Source organism: Notolepis coatsorum (genome assembly GCF_963971535.1).
Source record: "Notolepis coatsorum genome assembly, chromosome: 10".
NCBI classification, from domain to species: Eukaryota; Metazoa; Chordata; class Actinopteri; order Aulopiformes; family Paralepididae; genus Notolepis; species Notolepis coatsorum.
The window spans coordinates 10,801,253-10,820,148 of NC_140174.1; the positions used below are offsets into that span (position 1 = coordinate 10,801,253).

Here is an 18,896-nt window from a genome sequence, read left to right on the forward strand (position 1 = left end):
GGGCAAATGTCCGACTTACATCAAGGAACCCGGATCATCAACAAATCAATCTGAACTATATTCACAGGACATACTTGACTCCTATAAGGCTGTGCAAAATGGGGCTTATACAAGACTCCAAATGCTCCCAATGTACAAATGGGGACGAAGGAACATTTATGCACATGTATTGGGACTGCCCACCAGTTAAGGCATTCTGGAAAGATGTGTCCCAACAATTATCAATACTCGTATTTTGGAATATACCCGTACACCCCGCGGTATTACTATTGAATGATGTTTTTGAGTTTGCAGTGAATCCACAACTAAAAAGATTGGTTTTATCGGGTATCACAGTAGCTAAAAAACTGATCGCATCACGTTGGTTTCAACCGGAAAAAATGTGCCGAAAAGTGTGGTTTCTTACATATCTCGATGTGATATATCAAGAAATATCTACAGCAAGAATTCTGGGGCTCAATGAATCCAAAATGTCAATGTGGTTAGAAGTGGTGGAGAGAATAAAAGCTAGCTTATAATGGTAGTGTCTGGTTAGGAGTGAGGGATAATGGAGGTACTATCCAAGAGGGGGTCCGGGGGGGGGGGGGTTTGAGCTGGAGCATATGTGTGTAGGGTTTTAGAAAATAGGTATTAGGGGTATATTATATACTAACATTTATATAATTGTAATTTCGCTGGATATACACTGTATACGGTTAAAATGTTATTATAGACTATTTTTGTTTTATCCTGTTTCTGTACTTGCATATATTATAACCACCTTTACTGAAAGTTTCATTATGCATTGTGTGTTGAGTACTGACTTTTAATAATTTTTTGTTTTGCAATAATAAAAAAAATATATAATAAAAAAAAAGATGTGAAATAAGATATTTGTTTTATATATATATCAAATATTAAACCGTTTTCAACCACAAAACACAGCAAATACAATTTAAAAACAAATGCATGAGGTGTAGTGTTAGTCCTAGTTAGACTAACAAGCTAGAATAATAAAAAAAAAAAAACATGTCTCCATTCCTGTTAGCTGCGACCAGCAGCTCTATAGGTCGCTCCGTCCATCGGTTCATAAACAAAGAATTGCGGTTGCAGTATTTGTGAATTCATATTTGTTTTTGGTGATGGGGCATGTTTGTGGATCACTGATTGGGCTTTTAACAAACTAACGGTTCCTTATAATACTCATACTCATAAGAGGTTGGAAAATAAGGATTCCATTATGTGTCCGTAAAAATTTGACCTTTTTTCACGACAATATACAGTATATAAACACTGTGTATGAAAAGACATTCACAGTCAAAAGAAGAAATCTACAAAGAATGAACCAAAACAAAAAAAGACACGTAAAACAATTAAAAACACGTCCCATAATTATTAAATGTTGGTTTTATTTTTTGAAACTTTTTTTTTGTATTTTCTTTGTTTGTTTTTTCAAGTCGCCTGATAATCTTGACAAAATTGCAACATATTTCCATAGTCGCCAGACCGAGGGCGTGTCTGTTGCTATTCCAGATCAGCCGTGGAGGGAAAACCTTGTCGCTGTTCTGGACAAGTTTGAGTCCTGATTGATGAAAGCAGCTTTTGTTGACCGTACAAATAAAGAAAAGAAGAAAAAAAAAAAATAACACATGAACGACTCAATAAAAAGAGACTCCAAACACTGGCATGCCTTGCGACGCTGGTCCAGAGTCAGTCTCTCTCTCTCTCTGCAAAAAAAGTCCTGGTGGTCTACCAGGCCTGACAAAAGTGAGTGATCGGGGGGAGGGGTGGGGGGGGGGCTCAGTAGCAGGGGGGTGGGTGTGTGTGTGTGTGACGTGGGTGGGTGGGTTCGGGGTGCGTGCAGCACAGGAGAAGGTTTACAAAGAACAAGCAAAGCACACAAAATGATTCCTTCCTGAGACATTGTTGTGTGTGTGTGTGTGTGTTTGTATGTGTGTATGAGAGTGTGTACAGTAATGATGGTCTAGACGACGTACGTTAACGTGAGCAGTGATGGCATTTGGCGTAGAGTGAAATCACAGGTGTGTGAGGTTTCTCTGGGTCCGGCCAAAGGTCACATATTATTAATTTCTACCACGGGGTGACGGGGGAGAGGAGGGGAGAGGAGGGTGGGGATGCGAGGGCATGGTCAACAAATATCACATTAACCCTTTCACTACCGCACTACCAAATGGTTACGCCTTTCACTGCAACACGACAAACGGTTAACCGTCTGTAGTGTGGTAGTGAAAGGGTTAACCTTCTGTAGTGTGGTAGTGAAAGGGTTAGGGAACCCCCCCCCCCACCCCACATACCGATCGATGCCGGGTCTACTATACAGAATCACTCGTGTGTTTTTAATACAGTGTGTATGTACGCCATCCTTCACATTTAGAACCGCTCCGTTGGCCCTGTGCCGCTCCGTGCGCTGGCCCTGTGCCGCTCCGCTCCGCTGGCCCTGTGCCGCTCCGCGTGTTACACAGAACCGCCCTGCTCTCTTTCTGCTACATGGCAAAAAAAAAGAAAATCTAAAAAGCTATGCCCCCGATCGGAGTGCTAGTTAGTTATCTAGGTAATACACGTTTAAAAAAAAAAAAAGACAAAAAAAAGAAGAAATGGTGAGGGGGGGGGGGGGGGGTGAGAGAGTGAACTTGTTTGCGACGAGCCGTTTTCCGTACGAGCCGCCGTGAGTCGCTAGTGGCGTCCGTCCCGGTGTCTAGCGGGACACGAACGAGGAGTGGATGCGTTTCCTTCAGTAAAATGTGCTCAAACATTTTCTCTTGTTTTAGTTTTTTCTTTTCTTCTTTCCTCTCAAAACACAAACCTATAAAACGAAACACGTAAAAGGTATTCTTTTTCCTTTTTTTTTTTTTTTTTTTTAATCATGTGAGTGAAGGCTAAACTCTTCATAGTTGTTGTTGTTTTTTTGTTTGTTTTTGTTTTTTAAAGAAATGAATACAGCTTATATACAAGAACTCAAAAGGTTACTTAAAATACACCTTAATAAAGAATCTTCATTAATTTGATTTCTTGAAAGGACCTGTGACCATATCATACAACCATGTTCATACAATCATATTTCTTTTTCTCCATTCTCTTTGCAAAAAAAAAAAAGGAAAAAGGAAAACAAACCCAACCTGGAATAGTATGTGATATTCATCGCGACTCTTTCTGTGCATATTTGTGTGTTTTGAGCGTGTGTGTGTGTGTGTGGTGTGTGTGTAAATCTGAAGAGTAATTTCAACGTCTTTTTTATTATTTTCTTTGTTAATTAGAACAACAATCAGTATGTGGTAAAACAACTGGAACAGCTCCTCTCGATACTCTCGTATGAAAAGAATAAAACAGTGAAGGAATCAAACAGTTTCTAATCTCAGAAAACTTGTCCTTTTTTTTTTCTCCCCTTCCCCGAACCCACCCCCCACCCACCCCCTGAACCTGCCATTCCGTCACGGACAAGTCAATCACCATAGTTCCTTAACTTTGCTATATATATTTATATATCTTTTGTACGAAATCTGTTTTTTTTTTTCATTTTCTTTTTCGTAGTTGGAAAAAGGAAAAAAGACCCAGAGTCTTTTAGGAGGTGTGTGTGTATATGTGTGTGTGTATATGTGTCTGTGTGTATATGTGTGTGTGTGTGTGTATATGTGTGTATATATGTGTGTGTGTGTGTGTGTGGGAGGTCTTTAGGCAGATCCCATGCCCGCTGTCCGCCTCAAAAGAGTTCAACAACAACGTCAACAACATAAAAAGTGTCTGGTGTTTCTGTTAAAGTCTTGTCTGTTACGTATCGTCCCTTCGTCCGTTTTTCTTTCTGTCCCACGCCACGCCCCCCCCCCCCCCCCCCCCCTCCTCTCTCTTCCAATCATTCTGTCCCCTGGTCTGGTCTGGTCTCTGGCCCCGCCCCCCACACGGAGCTGCTCTCGTGACCGGCCTCGCTGGGTCCCATCCGAGTAGCGCTTCCAGGTAACGCATCCAGGTAATGCATCCAGGTAACGCTTCCAAGTAGCGCATCCGTGATGTAGCGCTTCCAGGTAACACAGTCTTTTAAGGAGGGGGGCAGGGGGTGCAGAGAGGGAGGGGGGACGGAAGGAGATATCAGCAGTGTTTACAGTATGGTCTCTCGAAGGAATCCCGCGGCCCCCCCCCCCCCCCTCTCCACTTGTGTCCAGACAGTGTCTCGAGAGTGGGGGTGGGGCAGAGCGGGAGGGTCGTCGGAGGGGAGAGAGGGGGGGGGTGGTGGAGGAGGAGCGCGTCCTGTCTCCTGTGTTCAGTCAGGGGGGGGGGTCAACGATAAAACGATAAAGAGGGACGTGGTAAAAAGGGGGGGGGGGGGTGAAGAGAGGCGGGGTCGCTACGGCGACTGTGTGGCGGGACTGCTCTGGGCGGAGCTGGGGGACAGGCTGGGGCTGCAGCTGCCCGGGGGGGCCCCGCTGGACCGACTCCCCCCGCCGGCCGCGCCGCTCTCCACCAGGCCCTCCGAGTTCTCCAGCATCTCCTGGATGAGGGGCGGCATGGAGCCGGGGATCTCCATCTTCAGGGTGATGACTCGCTCCGCTCCTGTGGGGTGGGGGGGGGGGGGGGGAGAGGAGGGGGGAGGGAGAGGTCAGGTGACCGAGGTCGGAACTCACGTGGAACTGTTTACTGTACACTCAACACACTGATAACTAGGGATGCTCGATATTGGCTTTTTTACCGATACCGATATTCCGATATTGTCCAACTCTTAATTTCCGATACCGATATCAACCGATATATGCAGGGTTTCCCCCCCAAAAAACAGAATAATTTCAGGTAACTAATAATTTCACTGGATATATATATAACAAATATTGTTATTGTTTTTTTTTAAACCGATACCGATATTTTCCGATATCACATTTTACTGCCGATATCGGCCGATAATATCGGTCGGCCGATAATATCGGACATCCCTACTGATAACACATGTCTCTACTACTGTACACTCAACACTGATAACACATGTCTCTACTACTGTACACTCAACACACTGATAACACATGTCTCTACTACTGTACACTCAACACACTGATAACACATGTCTCTACTACTGTACACTCAACACACTGATAACACATGTCTCTACTACTGTACACTCAATACACTGATAACACATGTCTCTACTACTGTACACTCAACACACTGATAACACATGTCTCTACTACTGTACACTCAACACACTGATAACACATGTCTCTACTACTGTACACTCAACACTGATAACACATGTCTCTACTACTGTACACTCAATACACTGATAACACATGTCTCTACTACTGTACACTCAACACACTGATAACACATGTCTCTACTACTGTACACTCAACACACTGATAACACATGTCTCTACTACTGTACACTCAACACACTGATAACACATGTCTCTACTACTGTACACTCAACACACTGATAACACATGTCTCTGCTACTGTACACTCAACACACTGATAACACATGTCTCTACTACTGTACACTCAACACACTGATAACACATGTCTCTGCTACTGTACACTCGACACACTGATAACACATGTCTCTACTACTGTACACTCAACACTGATAACACATGTCTCTACTACTGTACACTCAACACACTGATAACACATGTCTCTACTACTGTACACTCAACACACTGATAACACATGTCTCCACTACTGTACACTCAACACACTGATAACACATGTCTCCACTACTGTACACTCAACACACTGCAGCACCCACGTTTCAACACTGTTTGATGAACATTGTTACTCAGCTGATTGAGAGTTGAACCCTTCCTCCCTGTTGACTTGTCGTACAGAACTTTTACGTCGCTTTGGATGAAAGGTTCAGCTAAATGAATAAATGTAAATGTAAAAGAAGTCACTGAAGTCAATGTCTCTATGGAAGTCCTTATTGGTAAACATTTACATTGAGTCATTTTAGCTGAACCTTTTATCCAAAGCGACTTACGACAAGTCAGTAGGGAGGAAGGGTTCAACTCCGTCAGCTGAGTAACAATGTTCATCAAACAGTGTTGAAACGTGGGCGCTGCAGTGTTGATTGCATAGTAGTAGAGACATATTAGTATAGTAGGTACTGTAGTAATATAGACAAGGAAGATAGTTTAGTGGAAGAGTGCATGATAGTAGAAGACGGTACGTTTTTTTCTGTCCTAAACGTCCCTCTTACATCACATCACTGTTGGAATGGAATCATGGAACCTCTTCTACACGTTCAAACGACTTGGTTGGTTCTTAGGGTTCCTCCAGTTTGCTCTGAACTATGGAAAAGCTGCTTTCTCCTCTGATGCTTCCAACACCTGGAACGCCCTCCGACTGACTCTGAAGCTGAAGGTTCTTCCTTCTCTCGCTGCGTTTAAAAGTATGATCTCCGACCACCGTGTGTCGACTTGTAACCGTCGTAGGTGATTTTTTTATTATCGTTTATTCTTATTCATTGTGTCTATATGTATGAAACTGCTGATAAACCGTGTCTTGTTTTGTGAGCTCGTCGCTGCTGTAAATGAGAGTAACCTCAGTGTCTCACGAGTTTATAAATAAAGGGTCGAAATTAAATGAAATATATAGCATTTTCAAATGAAACACTTTCTTCTCTCACTCGACTCGGGGGAACATTGCCCGTGCACTTAACCCTTTCACTGCAGCACTACCAAATGGTTAACCCTTTCACTGCGACAATACAGCAGGTTAACCCTTTCACTGCCACACGACAAAGGGTTAACCCTTTCACTGCCCCACTACAGAAGGTGAACCCTTTACTATCACACTACAGACGGTTAAGTGTGATAGTAAAGGGTTAACCTTCTGTAGTGTGGCCGTGAAAGGGTTACGAATTAGAACGATAATAAACACAACATTTAGAAGTTCACAGCCTGTGGCCACGTGAACCCTCGATGACCTCTGACCTTTGGCGCTGATGCTCCGGAGGTCCGTGATCTTCATCAGCATCTTGGGGAACATGTGTGGTTTGTGGGGCCTCCTCTTCCTCACGTAGATCTTCAGCGCCTCCAGGAGGGGCTCCTGCAGCACGTCCACCTTGTCCGCCTGCTCCAGGTCCTGGCGATCTGTGGGGTTCACAACACACAGGGGTCACACAGGGGTCGGCGCTCCAGTTACCCCAGTCACCCCCGTCACGTCTGCATTCGGCCACCGGGTGGTGCTGTCGCCTCCGTGCCCAGGGACATAGTGTATGGCTAAATTGAGTTTATTAGGATCCCCTATTAGCTGTTGCATGACAACAACTAGTCTTCCTGGGGTCCACACAAAACATAAAACATTACATTCGACAAGACTTTTACAGAACAGTAAATTAAAAAAATTAAAAATGATTTCCGAAGTTCATTTTCCTTCAAGCATTGACTTTCATATTTTCCATCATATACCACTTATTTTCGGATTTTCATTTCATTGGAAAGAAAATAATGATAATAATAATAATAATAATAATAATAATAATAATAATAATAATAATAATAATAATAATAATAAAATAAGAATAAAGTACTTATATCTGCATTTACAGATGCCAGCCTTCAATTCTCTTAACAGTTTGAGTGCCAGCCATTTAACATTGGAAACCCCCGTTGAATGCCAGCACCCACTTCAATGATAGCGTTGTGAACGCATAATCTCTCTCTTAAATTATGGCTATGTGTCTAATCTGCCTGTCGTTTATCAATGACTTGTTTGCAGTCAACATTTTATCGGTTCATTTTCGTTTTATAGCATTTTGAAAAGCCCTCGTTTTCAAGGAAAATATATAGATTCCGTGATAAACGGCATTTACTGGAATATTCTAGCATACACAAAAACGTTGTCATTTTCAGCCTATTTATGAATAGTTTTCAAATAAACGCTAGATTATCGATAGTATATGTGTACTTACGCACGCTATAGAGGCGGGCTGAAAAATATATTCTCTCATTTCCTCATCAGCGATCACCGCGCACACACACACACACACACGCATAGGGCAAAAGCTTATATCTCCGTGAAAACAGGTCTGATTATCCTAAGACTGGTAAAATAAATTCCTTACCTGAGATCAGATGTTATCCAAAAAGATTATTCCAATTCCTGATCGCCATTCCAAATATCGATCACGCTTATTGATTACAGTGTTGGTACTGTAAATACATAATCCACGCTGTTCTGATGGCCGGCGATCACTTGGTCTTTTCAGTTGGCTTGACGGAAAAGTAAAATGAGCAAACTGACCACTCCCCCTGCATCAGTCTACTCTAAACTAAGTAATGGGGTGCAGTTACACAGGGAGAGACAATAGGGGGCGGTATCTTCCCAATTGAGCTCAGAGAGACTCTGCAGCACTAACCCGAGGCTAAAATCGGCAATAAAAAAAAAACGACAAACAGACGCTATATAGCGTCGGGGGCACTCAAAGGTCGGCATGAACTAACGACAAAAAGCGTCCGTGGCATCCAATGTGTTAAGGTACAACTACCTGAAATGAAAATAAAAGAGAAGAATGTGTGTGCGCTGCTAAATGCTTTTAAATGTTTGAACGGCTTGGGGGGCGGCTAGGTGGTGTAGTGGGCAAGGCACTCGCCACCAATGTGGAGACGCTGGGTTCGCGTGTTCGAATCCAGCTCTCCACATTGTTTTCAGTTTAGCTGGTCGTCCGCAGTAATACACATTGGCCGTATTACGGGGAGGGAAACTGAAGGGTGGGGATCGGGCGTTGTGGACAGCGACTCCTACAGGTAGTATTTTAGGTAGGCCATGCAGACAGTTCCTCTGCCCAGGAACCCCATATGATGAATATCTATGGTGACGTATATATAATATACTTGCTCATATGCGTATATTCAGAGTTAATTATATTGTTTACACTGACTATTTCTTACTTTTCTACTGTACTATCATTTGTATTGCCTGTATTTATGTCTTCTACTATTACCCTAGCCATACCTTTTATCAGGGGTGTGAAGTACTTGAGTAATTGTACTTCGTTACAATACTTAAGTACTGTTTTGGGGGATTTGTACTTTACTCAAGTATTATTACGTTTGTGTACTTGTACTTTTACTCAATTACATTTCAGAGGAAAAAAAACATACTTTTTACTCCTTACATTTAAAATGCCGACCTGCAGACGTACAAAGTACAAATCTCGCAGGTCCAACCATTTGAATTAGTATATTTGTTTCTCCGGCCGAACTAACGTTAACGTTATTAATCCTGCGGCCGCACTTTATTTAAAAACAGCCAATCAAATCCCCATCAATGGAAAATGAACCCGCCCATACCCATGCTGATTGGTCCTTGTGCAAGACTAGAAAGTGGGGATCTTTGATTAAAAGAAGAATAGACGGTCAGAACAAAAGTTTTTACTTTTACTTTTTAATACTTAAGTACATTTAAAAGTAGAAACATTTGACTTTTACTCAAGTGTGTTTTTAGCCAGATACTCTGACTTTTACTTGAGTACGATTTTGAGACGGTACCCATACTTTCACTTAAGTATAATTTCTGGGTACTTTTTACATCCCTGCCTTTTATGTCTGCACTTTATGCATTGCCCTTGATCTGCCAGTCTTTGTGCTCATTTAGTCTTTTCTACTGCTATGAAGCACTTTGAGCTGCAATTCCCATATACAAGATACAAGATACATGTTAATGCCACACAACGATGGTTGGTCGGGCCAGGGTGTTTAGTGTTCGGACTGCTGTGGGGAAAAAACTGTTTGTGAAGCGTGTGTGTGTCTGGTTAACATGGACCTGTAGCGACCTGAGGGCATGCGCTGGAATACGTGGCGTGCTGGGTGGGGGGGATATGAAAGGTTCTATACAAATAGTGTTATTATTATTATGTTGCCAGGTTCTGGGGGTTCTGAGGTACTGAGGGGTGTCATCATACCTCCGCACAGCAGACAGATGGCGCTGAGCAAGCCCGTCTCTGCGTCGTCCATCTCCAGGGGGAGGAGCTGGTTGGCGAAGGCGAACACCAGGTCGGTGAGCGGGCCGAACCCCGCGTTGTGCATCTGGGTTCGGTTCAGCGTCAGGCCGTCCGAGAAGGTCATGGTGTCCTGCTCCGGCGTATACCGCGTACAGATCCGCAGAATCTGGGGGGGGGGGGGGGGGGAGGAGGAGGGCGGGAAGACCGTTATACAGCGTCTGTAATAGGGCTGTCCCCGACTAAGGATGTGGATAGTCGACTTTGATTGGCCGAAATTTGCCGATGTCGACTACCCCCCCCCATAGAATGCAAAAAATATAAATAATTTAATTCTTTTTATCATTCCATTTGGGCTGTGGGGCGTGCTTAATGTCTGAAGGAGTCGACAGAAGGCTTCTTGTCCTCTGCAAAAGCATGCAATTGGTTCACTGATGGACACATCTTGATATTTGTCTAGTGTGTTCATTAGACGGGTGAAATCCTCTTTCAGTGCCTCTGTGCCTGTTTTCTTAGTCAGTTAGCCTCGCTGGTATGCGCACCATTAGCGTTAGCCACGCTTCTAGGCCTTGCTTTAGGAAAGAATGATACAAAAATATATAATAATAATAACATTATACTTTTTTTTTTTTTGCATTCGACTAAGAGGTTGGCAGTCGACTACGGCTCCTTTCGATCGATTAGTCGACTATTCGACTAATCGGGGTCAGCCCTAGTCTGTAATTTAATTTAATTTAATTTCAAACCTTTATTTAAACTCGAAAGGCAACTGAGGTTTCCCTCGATTACAGTCACGTCGAGTGTACATACAGAGTTAAGCAAAAGAAAAGGCATATCAAATAACAATAAGACAAGTAAAGTAAGGATAACAAATCAATTAAAACATGTACAACTTGATTGACAAAGGTTGGAGATCAAGGTTTTAAACTCTGCAACAGAGGGGAGAATCTCAAGCTTTAAGGACTGTTGGAGTTCATTCCATGAGCTAGAGGGGCATCATAGCAAAATGCAGAATTACCCTGTTCTGTTTTTATCTAGGATACACTGGTAAGAACGTATGTGGGAGTTCATCACATGTGATGGTGTCTGACTCTTAACCAAAACCTGCACAGACTATACAGCGTATGACGTATATCATGCCAGTTAGGGCACCTTGTGTATACGGTTTACTTTTACTCATAGTATATATTCAGATTCAAATTCTTTATTGCCTATATTTATTGTAACGTATAATATAACCCATAGGCAGTGGTGGAAGAAGTACACAGTTCCTTTACTTAAGTAAAAGTAGAAATATCCAGATAGTACTCTGGTAAAAGTAGAAGTCCCCCATTAAAGTAAAAGTAGAGAAGTATTTGCTATTGAATGTACTTAAATATCTAAAGTAAAAGTAGGCATTCTACATGAAGTTTGTGTATTCCAGTGCTCGGGAGCATTCAACCCTCGAACCATTGACCTCTACAGGTTATGTTAAAGTGGTATGTGGTCCAGTTATGCTGCTCTGATTAAAGGTTATGTTAAAGTGGTATGTGGTCCAGTTATGCTGCTCTGATTAAAGGTTATGTTAAAGTGGTATGATGTCCAGTTATGCTTCTCTGATTAAAGGTTATGTTAAAGTGGTATGTGGTCCAGTTATGCTGCTCTGATGAAAGGTTATGTTAAAGTGGTATGATGTCCAGTTATGCTGCTTTGATTAAAGGTTATGTTAAAGTGGTATGATGTCCAGTTATGCTGCTCTGATTAAAGGTTATGTTAAAGTGGTATGTGGTCCAGTTATGCTGCTCTGATTAAAGGTTATGTTAAAGTGGTATGATGTCCAGTTATGCTGCTCTGATTAAAGGTTATGTTAAAGTGGTATGATGTCCAGTTATGCTGCTCTGATTAAAGGTTATGTTAAAGTGGTACAGTATGTGGTCCAGTTATGCTGCTCTGATTAAAGGTTATGTTAAAGTGGTATGATGTCCAGTTATGCTGCTCTGATTAAAGGTTATGTTAAAGTGGTATGTGGTCCAGTTATGCTGCTCTGATGAAAGGTGATGTTAAAGTGGTATGTGGTCCAGTTATGCTGCTCTGATTAGGAGGCTTCAAATGGGAAAGTATATCATCTTCATACATTTTTTGCAACATACTCTTCTTCAAAGTAACCAATAACTTATGAGTTCAGATAAATGGAACTCCCCTCCCCCGTGCTGCTGCTATGATGCCCCGAATTCCCCCAAGGAGATCAATAAAAGGAATATGTTATCTTTATCTTATCTAACACCAGCCGAGCAGGCAAGAGGACTGGGCTTGTCTGCTCCTGCCAGGAGCTATTCTAGGTCAAAGTCCTGGATTCATATTTGTCCCGGCGGCCCAACTAAACACGCTCGTATTTCTTTCACGCCCTCCGTCGTTAAACCGCCACTAAGCGGTCTCGGGGAAAAACCGACGTGGTGGTAAAACATGTGCAAACACACACAAAAACAACACACAAGAAACACAATACCTCCCGTCTTCCCCCCTACGAGGATGTAATGACTCAACAGAGACCACCGCTGTGGGGCAGCACAAGGTCTAGAGACGCATATCTATCATTCATATATAAATATAAATATATTAGTGCTGTCAATAGATTTTTTTTTTTTACTAATTAATCTCACAATTTTCTAGATTAATCTAGATTAAAAAATCGCATTTTTCTACTTGAGACCGAAGCTTGTAACAGATATGTACTCGAGTAAAATCATGGAATTAATGTAAAATCGACACAAAGAAAGTATATTTAGATTCAAAGACTATTTTAATAGCTTTCTTTGAATACAGTTTCTCTCCTGTGAAATACAAATGTTCAACAAAACCATCAACATTGACTCAACTAGACCTCTTTCTTATATCCGCGGCGCTAACAGAAATAAAAACAACCCGGGCCTGTTAAAGTGCAGATTGGCTTAGAGGACGATAATGTCTTGTATGAACTACCAGTAATATAAGTAAGGGATAATGTATGGCTACGAGGTCATTGTCGCAAAATAATTGACCGACACGTAGTTTAAAATACCGAGCCGCCTCGGCGAGGTGTTTTAAACGTCAGTGAAGGTCAATTATTTTGCGATGATGACCGAGTAAAGCTATACATTATCCCGCTTATTACATGGCTAACTTACTAACAATATACCTAATTCATTTGACAAATCGCAGTTCTGTGGCTCTGTCAGCCCAAATAAAGTGATTATTATTATCGCGGGCAGCCTCTGTTCTGGCTCCGCTGTAATCGTCACACACACTCCGCTGTCAGTGCAGCCGCGGCAGGTGTGTCTGATTTGCTGCACTGATGTGGGCTTGATTGCGAACAGCTGCGCACATCGGTCATTATTGTCCCACAGCGGTCATTATTGTGTAATAATGACCGCTGTCGGGGGGCTATTGACCAATCACAAGCCAGCATTTCGACGAATGTGAAAACGCCATGTAATAAATCATATTAACAACAAAAATGTGTTCCATCTTCATGTCAGATGATTTTCAAAAAGGTGCATGAGTCGATGCAAATAAAGAACAAGCAAATATACTGCTGAAAGTTCAGAACATTGAAAATGTTTCACTCCATAGATTAATCTAGATACATTTTTTTAAAGCTTTAAATCATTTAAATTAATCTCCAAAATTAAAGCATTAACTTTGACAGCCCTAAAATATATATAATATATCCACATCTAAATGGTAAACGGTGCATTTATAGAGCAGCTTTTATCCAAAGCGCTTTACAATTTGTTGTTCCTCACACTTTACCCGTTCACACACGAGGCACTAGGGATGCACGATTTTGGGAAATAATCTAATTGCGATTGCGATTAAATTTGCGATTATAATATTTTTTTTGGTAGGCTTGCATCTGGCCTACGCACTGGGTCTGTTCGGGACACCGAGCCTGAAAATGTTTCTTTTGACCTGGGAATCGATACCGGTACCCAGCGGTACCTTTTTTTCCGTACTCGCCCTCTCTGAAGATTTCGATTTAAAATGGATTAATCGTTCAGCCCTACGAGGCACACAGAGGCGACCATGCAAGGAGCACAACATGCTCATCGGGAGCAGTTAGGGGTTAAGTGTCTTGCTCAAGGACAACCGCTCTTCTTCCTGAGCCACTGTCTCCCCCAACCTCCTCCTACCTACTTATATACCTACATATAACCCATATAGCCCTGGAAGATAGTGCTGTATATATACACATTTATATTTACAGCATATATATCCATAACTGTCTGAATATACTTGCATATAATCCTTCTATATATTTACACCTGCATATAACTCTGCATGATAGCATGTACAATAATGCTGTATATACCGTACATATATATATATATTTATTCTTACCGTATATATATCTATCCACATCTGTCTGTACATACCTGTATATAACCCTTGTTACATACCTGTAGATAGATACTATATCTCTACTGTACATATCCCTTACCTACTCCTACTAGTTACGCTGCTGGCCAGTATGACTTACTACCATAGTGTCTTTACACCTGTATCACTGTACATATTAATACTACAACTCTGTACATACATATGATTAGCACTATTACTCAGTAGTACTAATTTATATATTCTATATACCCAGTTTAATCACCTGTACATTGTATATCACTGTTGCACTTTACTGTTACATTTGCACTGTGGTTGGATGACAAACTTATTTTCGCTGTACTGTACTTGTGCTGTATGATGACAATAGATGTGAATCTAATCTAAACATTATACCACTCAAGGGACAATACATTAGAATCTAATCCAGCCCATCATGTAAGCAAGAGGTGAAATATTTCTCCCATGCCATATGTACGTGTGTATAGCCTATAGGCATATATGCATATTATTATTATTTTATTTTTATTTTTTGTAAGTATAGTTTAATTTCCATGTCTGTTTTTGGTATGTCTGTCTAAGTAATATGTTTGTTTTGTATGTTAAAAAAGAAAAGTGAGTTTGATGGCACACTGTTGAAAAGTTGAGATAAATGTAAGATTTGTGCAAAAACATAATTTTTTTTTTTTTTAAATAATAATCTAATCCAGCCGGTCTCTCTGAGCAGAGGGGAGGGAGCGGTGCGGCGCGGCGGTGAGGAGGAGACGTACCAGGATGTCCAGACAGGCGGCTTTGAGCAGGGTGATCTGGTCGGCGATGGTCAGCGTGGTGAAGCCGGGCAGCTGCTTGGCGAACTCCACCGTCTTGATGATGCACTTGGTGGACAGCTCGCTGAACTTGTCCCACAGGTCCACGTCCAGCGACACGCGGCGCTCCGAGCTGTTACTCTGGTGCCGTGAGACAGGGGAGGGACAGACAGGAGGGAGGACAGACAGGAGGGAGGGACAGACAGGAGGGAGGACAGGAGGGAGGACAGGAGGGAGGACAGACAGGAGGACAGACGAGGGACAGACAGGAGGGAGGACAGACGAGGACAGATTGAAATGTTTATTTTAAATAGGATCCCGTGTCATTGGATCCCTGTTTCTATACATAAACAGATTGTTTATAGTAATACTGTGCACGAGCATTACACTAGAGGTTCCAGTAGTGGGCAGCTTGAATTGCCAGGTCCTAGAACCAGCGCTTTGGGGAGAACTTTTATTTTTAGAGCATTAACTCTGTGGAATGGCCTGCCTCGGAACCTCTGCTGCATTTACAGTAGATTCACCTTTAAAAATAATCTTAAATTGTTTTTAAATTGTTTTTAACACTGTAAAGTAATTTTTTGTTTTGTTTTACACTAATGTAATTTTAGCTATATTAATTGTTACAGTAGGTTCATTATGCATTGTGTGTACTGATTTTTAATAATTTCGTTTTTTGCAATAGTGATTGTTTTTGTATGTTTTTTTGTGTGTGGACCCCAGGAAGACTAGCTGGTTGCTATCGCACCAGCTAATGGGGATCCCTAATCAAATAAAATAAAATCAAATGTTCGCTCGATAATACTTTTAAGGTTGGCTTTCTTTCTTTCTCTCCATTCTCGCGTGAGCATCGCAACTTATAGGGCAATCAACTGTCCGTGGGTTTTAGGCTCGGAGCGGGGACGCTCACCGGGGGGGGGGGGGGGGGGGGGGGGCTGGGGAGCGATCTAAACACATTATTCACGGACACGGAAGACAAGAGCCTTTTGGCTGAGGGTGGACTTTAATAAAAGCACATGTTGTTGCAGCAGCGTTGGAGAGATTCAGAGTAGAGCAACGAATGCCCTGGATCTCTGTAGAATGACAAGCTGACAACGTATTTATACAGGGGAGTAGTGGAGTGTATTAGAGGTACTATATTATGGGGTACAGAGTGTATTAGAGGTACTATATGAGGTACAGAGTGTATTAGAGGTACTATATGGGGTACAGAGTGTATTAGAGGTACTATATGGGGTACAGAGTGTATTAGAGGTACTATATGGGGTACAGAGTGTATTAGAGGTACTATATGGGGTACAGAGTGTATTAGAGGTACTATATGGGGTACAGAGTGTATGAGAGTGGTGGTGAAGGAGGCAATTTCCACCCTACATTGTGGGGAGCGCTTTGAGTGTCTAGAAAAGCGCTATATAAATGTAATGAATTATTATTATTATTATTAGAGGTACTGTACGGGGTACAGAATGTATTAGAAGTACTGTACAGAGTGTATAAGAGGTACTGTACAGGGTACAGTGTATGAGAGGTACTGTACAGGGTACAGTGTATGAGAGGTACTGTACAGGGTACAGAGTGTATGAGAGAGAGACTTTTCATTATCATTGCAAGTGGCGACATTCATACCCAGTAACACGCGCAATGCGTTAGGTTGAGTTATACTGTATGTATATATATATATATATATATATATATATATATATATATATATATATATATATATATATATATAGTTATACTGTATTAATCCCTGTGGGGAGATTATCCCTCTGCATTTGATCCATCCTAACGACCTAGCAGCAGACGGGCGCCCTGGGGACCAGCTCCAGTGGTAACGCCAGCACCTTGAGTCAAGGTCAACGGCAGGAGTGTGTACAGTACCTAGCATGCATGCAGGGGCGGAGCTTCCTATGGGCAACATAGGCGGTTGCCTAGAGCGCCACCCAGAGGGAAGGCCCAAAAACTACATCCAGCAAAAAAATAATATATATATTATTATTAATTTTTTTTTTTTTTTTTGCTGGGCAGACATTGTTGCGCCCCCTTCTATATCGGCAACCAATATTTTGACATTTAAAAAAAGTATCTAACATAACATTTATTGGGGGGCGCCAGGGGTGAAGCTTGCCTAGGGCACCAAGTGTGCTAGGTCCGGCCCCGCATGCATGGGAGTACGTCAGCGCTTCTTAAACTACGGGCACTGGGTAGGAGGGACACAACACGGCTCACAGGCCCCGCTTCCGGTGGGTCCACTACCTTTTTATTTACCTTAGATCTACAAGGACAAGACTACGGTCACTCTATTTGGGTCCGGGACTGACAGCGTTTTGAGAATCCCTTGGTCTAAGCGTCACACACACACACACACACACACACACACACACACACACACACACACAGACTGATGCGTCGCTGACCGTGGTGTATTTTCCGAGCTGACAGAGCGAGGGGAAGGTCTCCTGATGCGCCTTGCGGACCCTGTCGATCATCTGCTCCGTGTCCGGACTCAGAACGTAGCTCTCCGTACACTCCTGCTTCTTCTCGTCCTTCTTCTTCTTGTTCCGGTCATTCCTCACCGCTAAATGGAGAGAGAGAGAGAGAGAGAGAGAGAGAGAGAGAGGGTTAGGACCAAAGAGTTCTATGATAATGGGGGTTAAGAGACACATGAAGACATGAAGGGGGAACGTCGTGAAAGGGGAAACCCGCTCGGGAAGCGCTTGAAGAGGCCTTCACTTCTGGGTTCATGTAGTAATCATCTCTTCGTACATACGCTGTGTTGTACGCCACGCACCGTGTGGTATGAATGAAAACAACACGTCTGAATCACAGGGCGGTGCGGTGAAATCGTCCTACGAGGTCACTGAGACCAGTGGCTTCACGTTTCGGTGTAGAGAACAAGAACAATGACCGAAATGACGTCTCCGGTTCGCGGACGCTTCTTCAAACCACGACACGATGCGGCGCGGAGGGGGAGAGATGTATGAAACGCGAGGCCGTGCCAGCGACGTGAGCGGGAGGCCATGTAAGCTAGCGGGGCGGTGCGAGCTAGACGAGAGCGGGGGGAGATGATATAGTGTAGTAGAGAGGGAGAGAGAGAGAGAGGGGGGGGGGGAGAGGGAGAGAGAGAGATAGAGATAGAGATAGAGAGAGAGAGAGAGTGAGAGAGAGAGAGAGAGAGAGAGAGGGGAGAGAGAGGATCTTGCTAGTGTTCTGTAGCTAAAGAGCAGTAGAAAACACCATCTCCCCGCCTCTTATCCGATGGCTCAAAGATAAATGGTTGGTGACGACTCCATCAGAGAGAAAAGGGGGGGGGGGGGGTGCGGGGTGCAGGGGGCATTATAATGGAGAGGGGGGGAAAACAGGGGAGTAAAAAAAAAAGCCTTGAAATAATCCTTAGGGAGCGAGGAATGTCATTTCCCTCCAGGCGCCCGGAGCTGGGAATGGTGCTCACCCCAAATGACAAAAACACCAGGCAGGGTATTTAGTCATCAGAATCCCATTATAGGGTCCTATCCAACCCCCACCCCCCCCCCCTTACCCCCCCCTTCCCGAACACCCCCCACCTCTACTATCCTGGGATGTGTGGCTCTGAAGCGTGTACGTGTTGTGACTGTGCGGTGTGTGTGTGTGTGTCTATGTGTGGTGTGTGTGTGTGTGGTGGTAGAGGGTGTAGTGGAGGGAGGGGGGAGGGGGAGGGGAGGGGGTTGGGGTGGAGCGCTAGGTGATAAATAGTGGTGTGGGAACAACCCATCCATAAGGCTGACAAATGGACACAGCTTTCATTAGGGGTCCTGGCTAATCTAATAACATAATATGACA

General features: G+C 43.0%; 1 protein-coding gene across 1 annotated transcript in view; it reads right to left on the minus strand.

Annotated features, from left to right (window-relative positions):
* Positions 1–4,156: 4,156 nt before the first annotated feature.
* raraa (retinoic acid receptor, alpha a) overlaps positions 4,157–18,896 on the minus strand; it is a gene marked incomplete at its 5' end in the record, with an annotated part of 18,060 nt that continues 3,320 nt past the window's right edge. Inside the window, 5 exons of the mRNA XM_084322344.1 lie at positions 4,157–4,542; positions 6,911–7,069; positions 9,883–10,087; positions 15,042–15,218; positions 17,495–17,655. Coding sequence (XP_084178470.1) covers positions 4,337–4,542; positions 6,911–7,069; positions 9,883–10,087; positions 15,042–15,218; positions 17,495–17,655 — 908 coding nt within the window. The 3' untranslated portion in view covers positions 4,157–4,336. The remainder of the gene's footprint in view (positions 4,543–6,910; positions 7,070–9,882; positions 10,088–15,041; positions 15,219–17,494; positions 17,656–18,896) is intronic.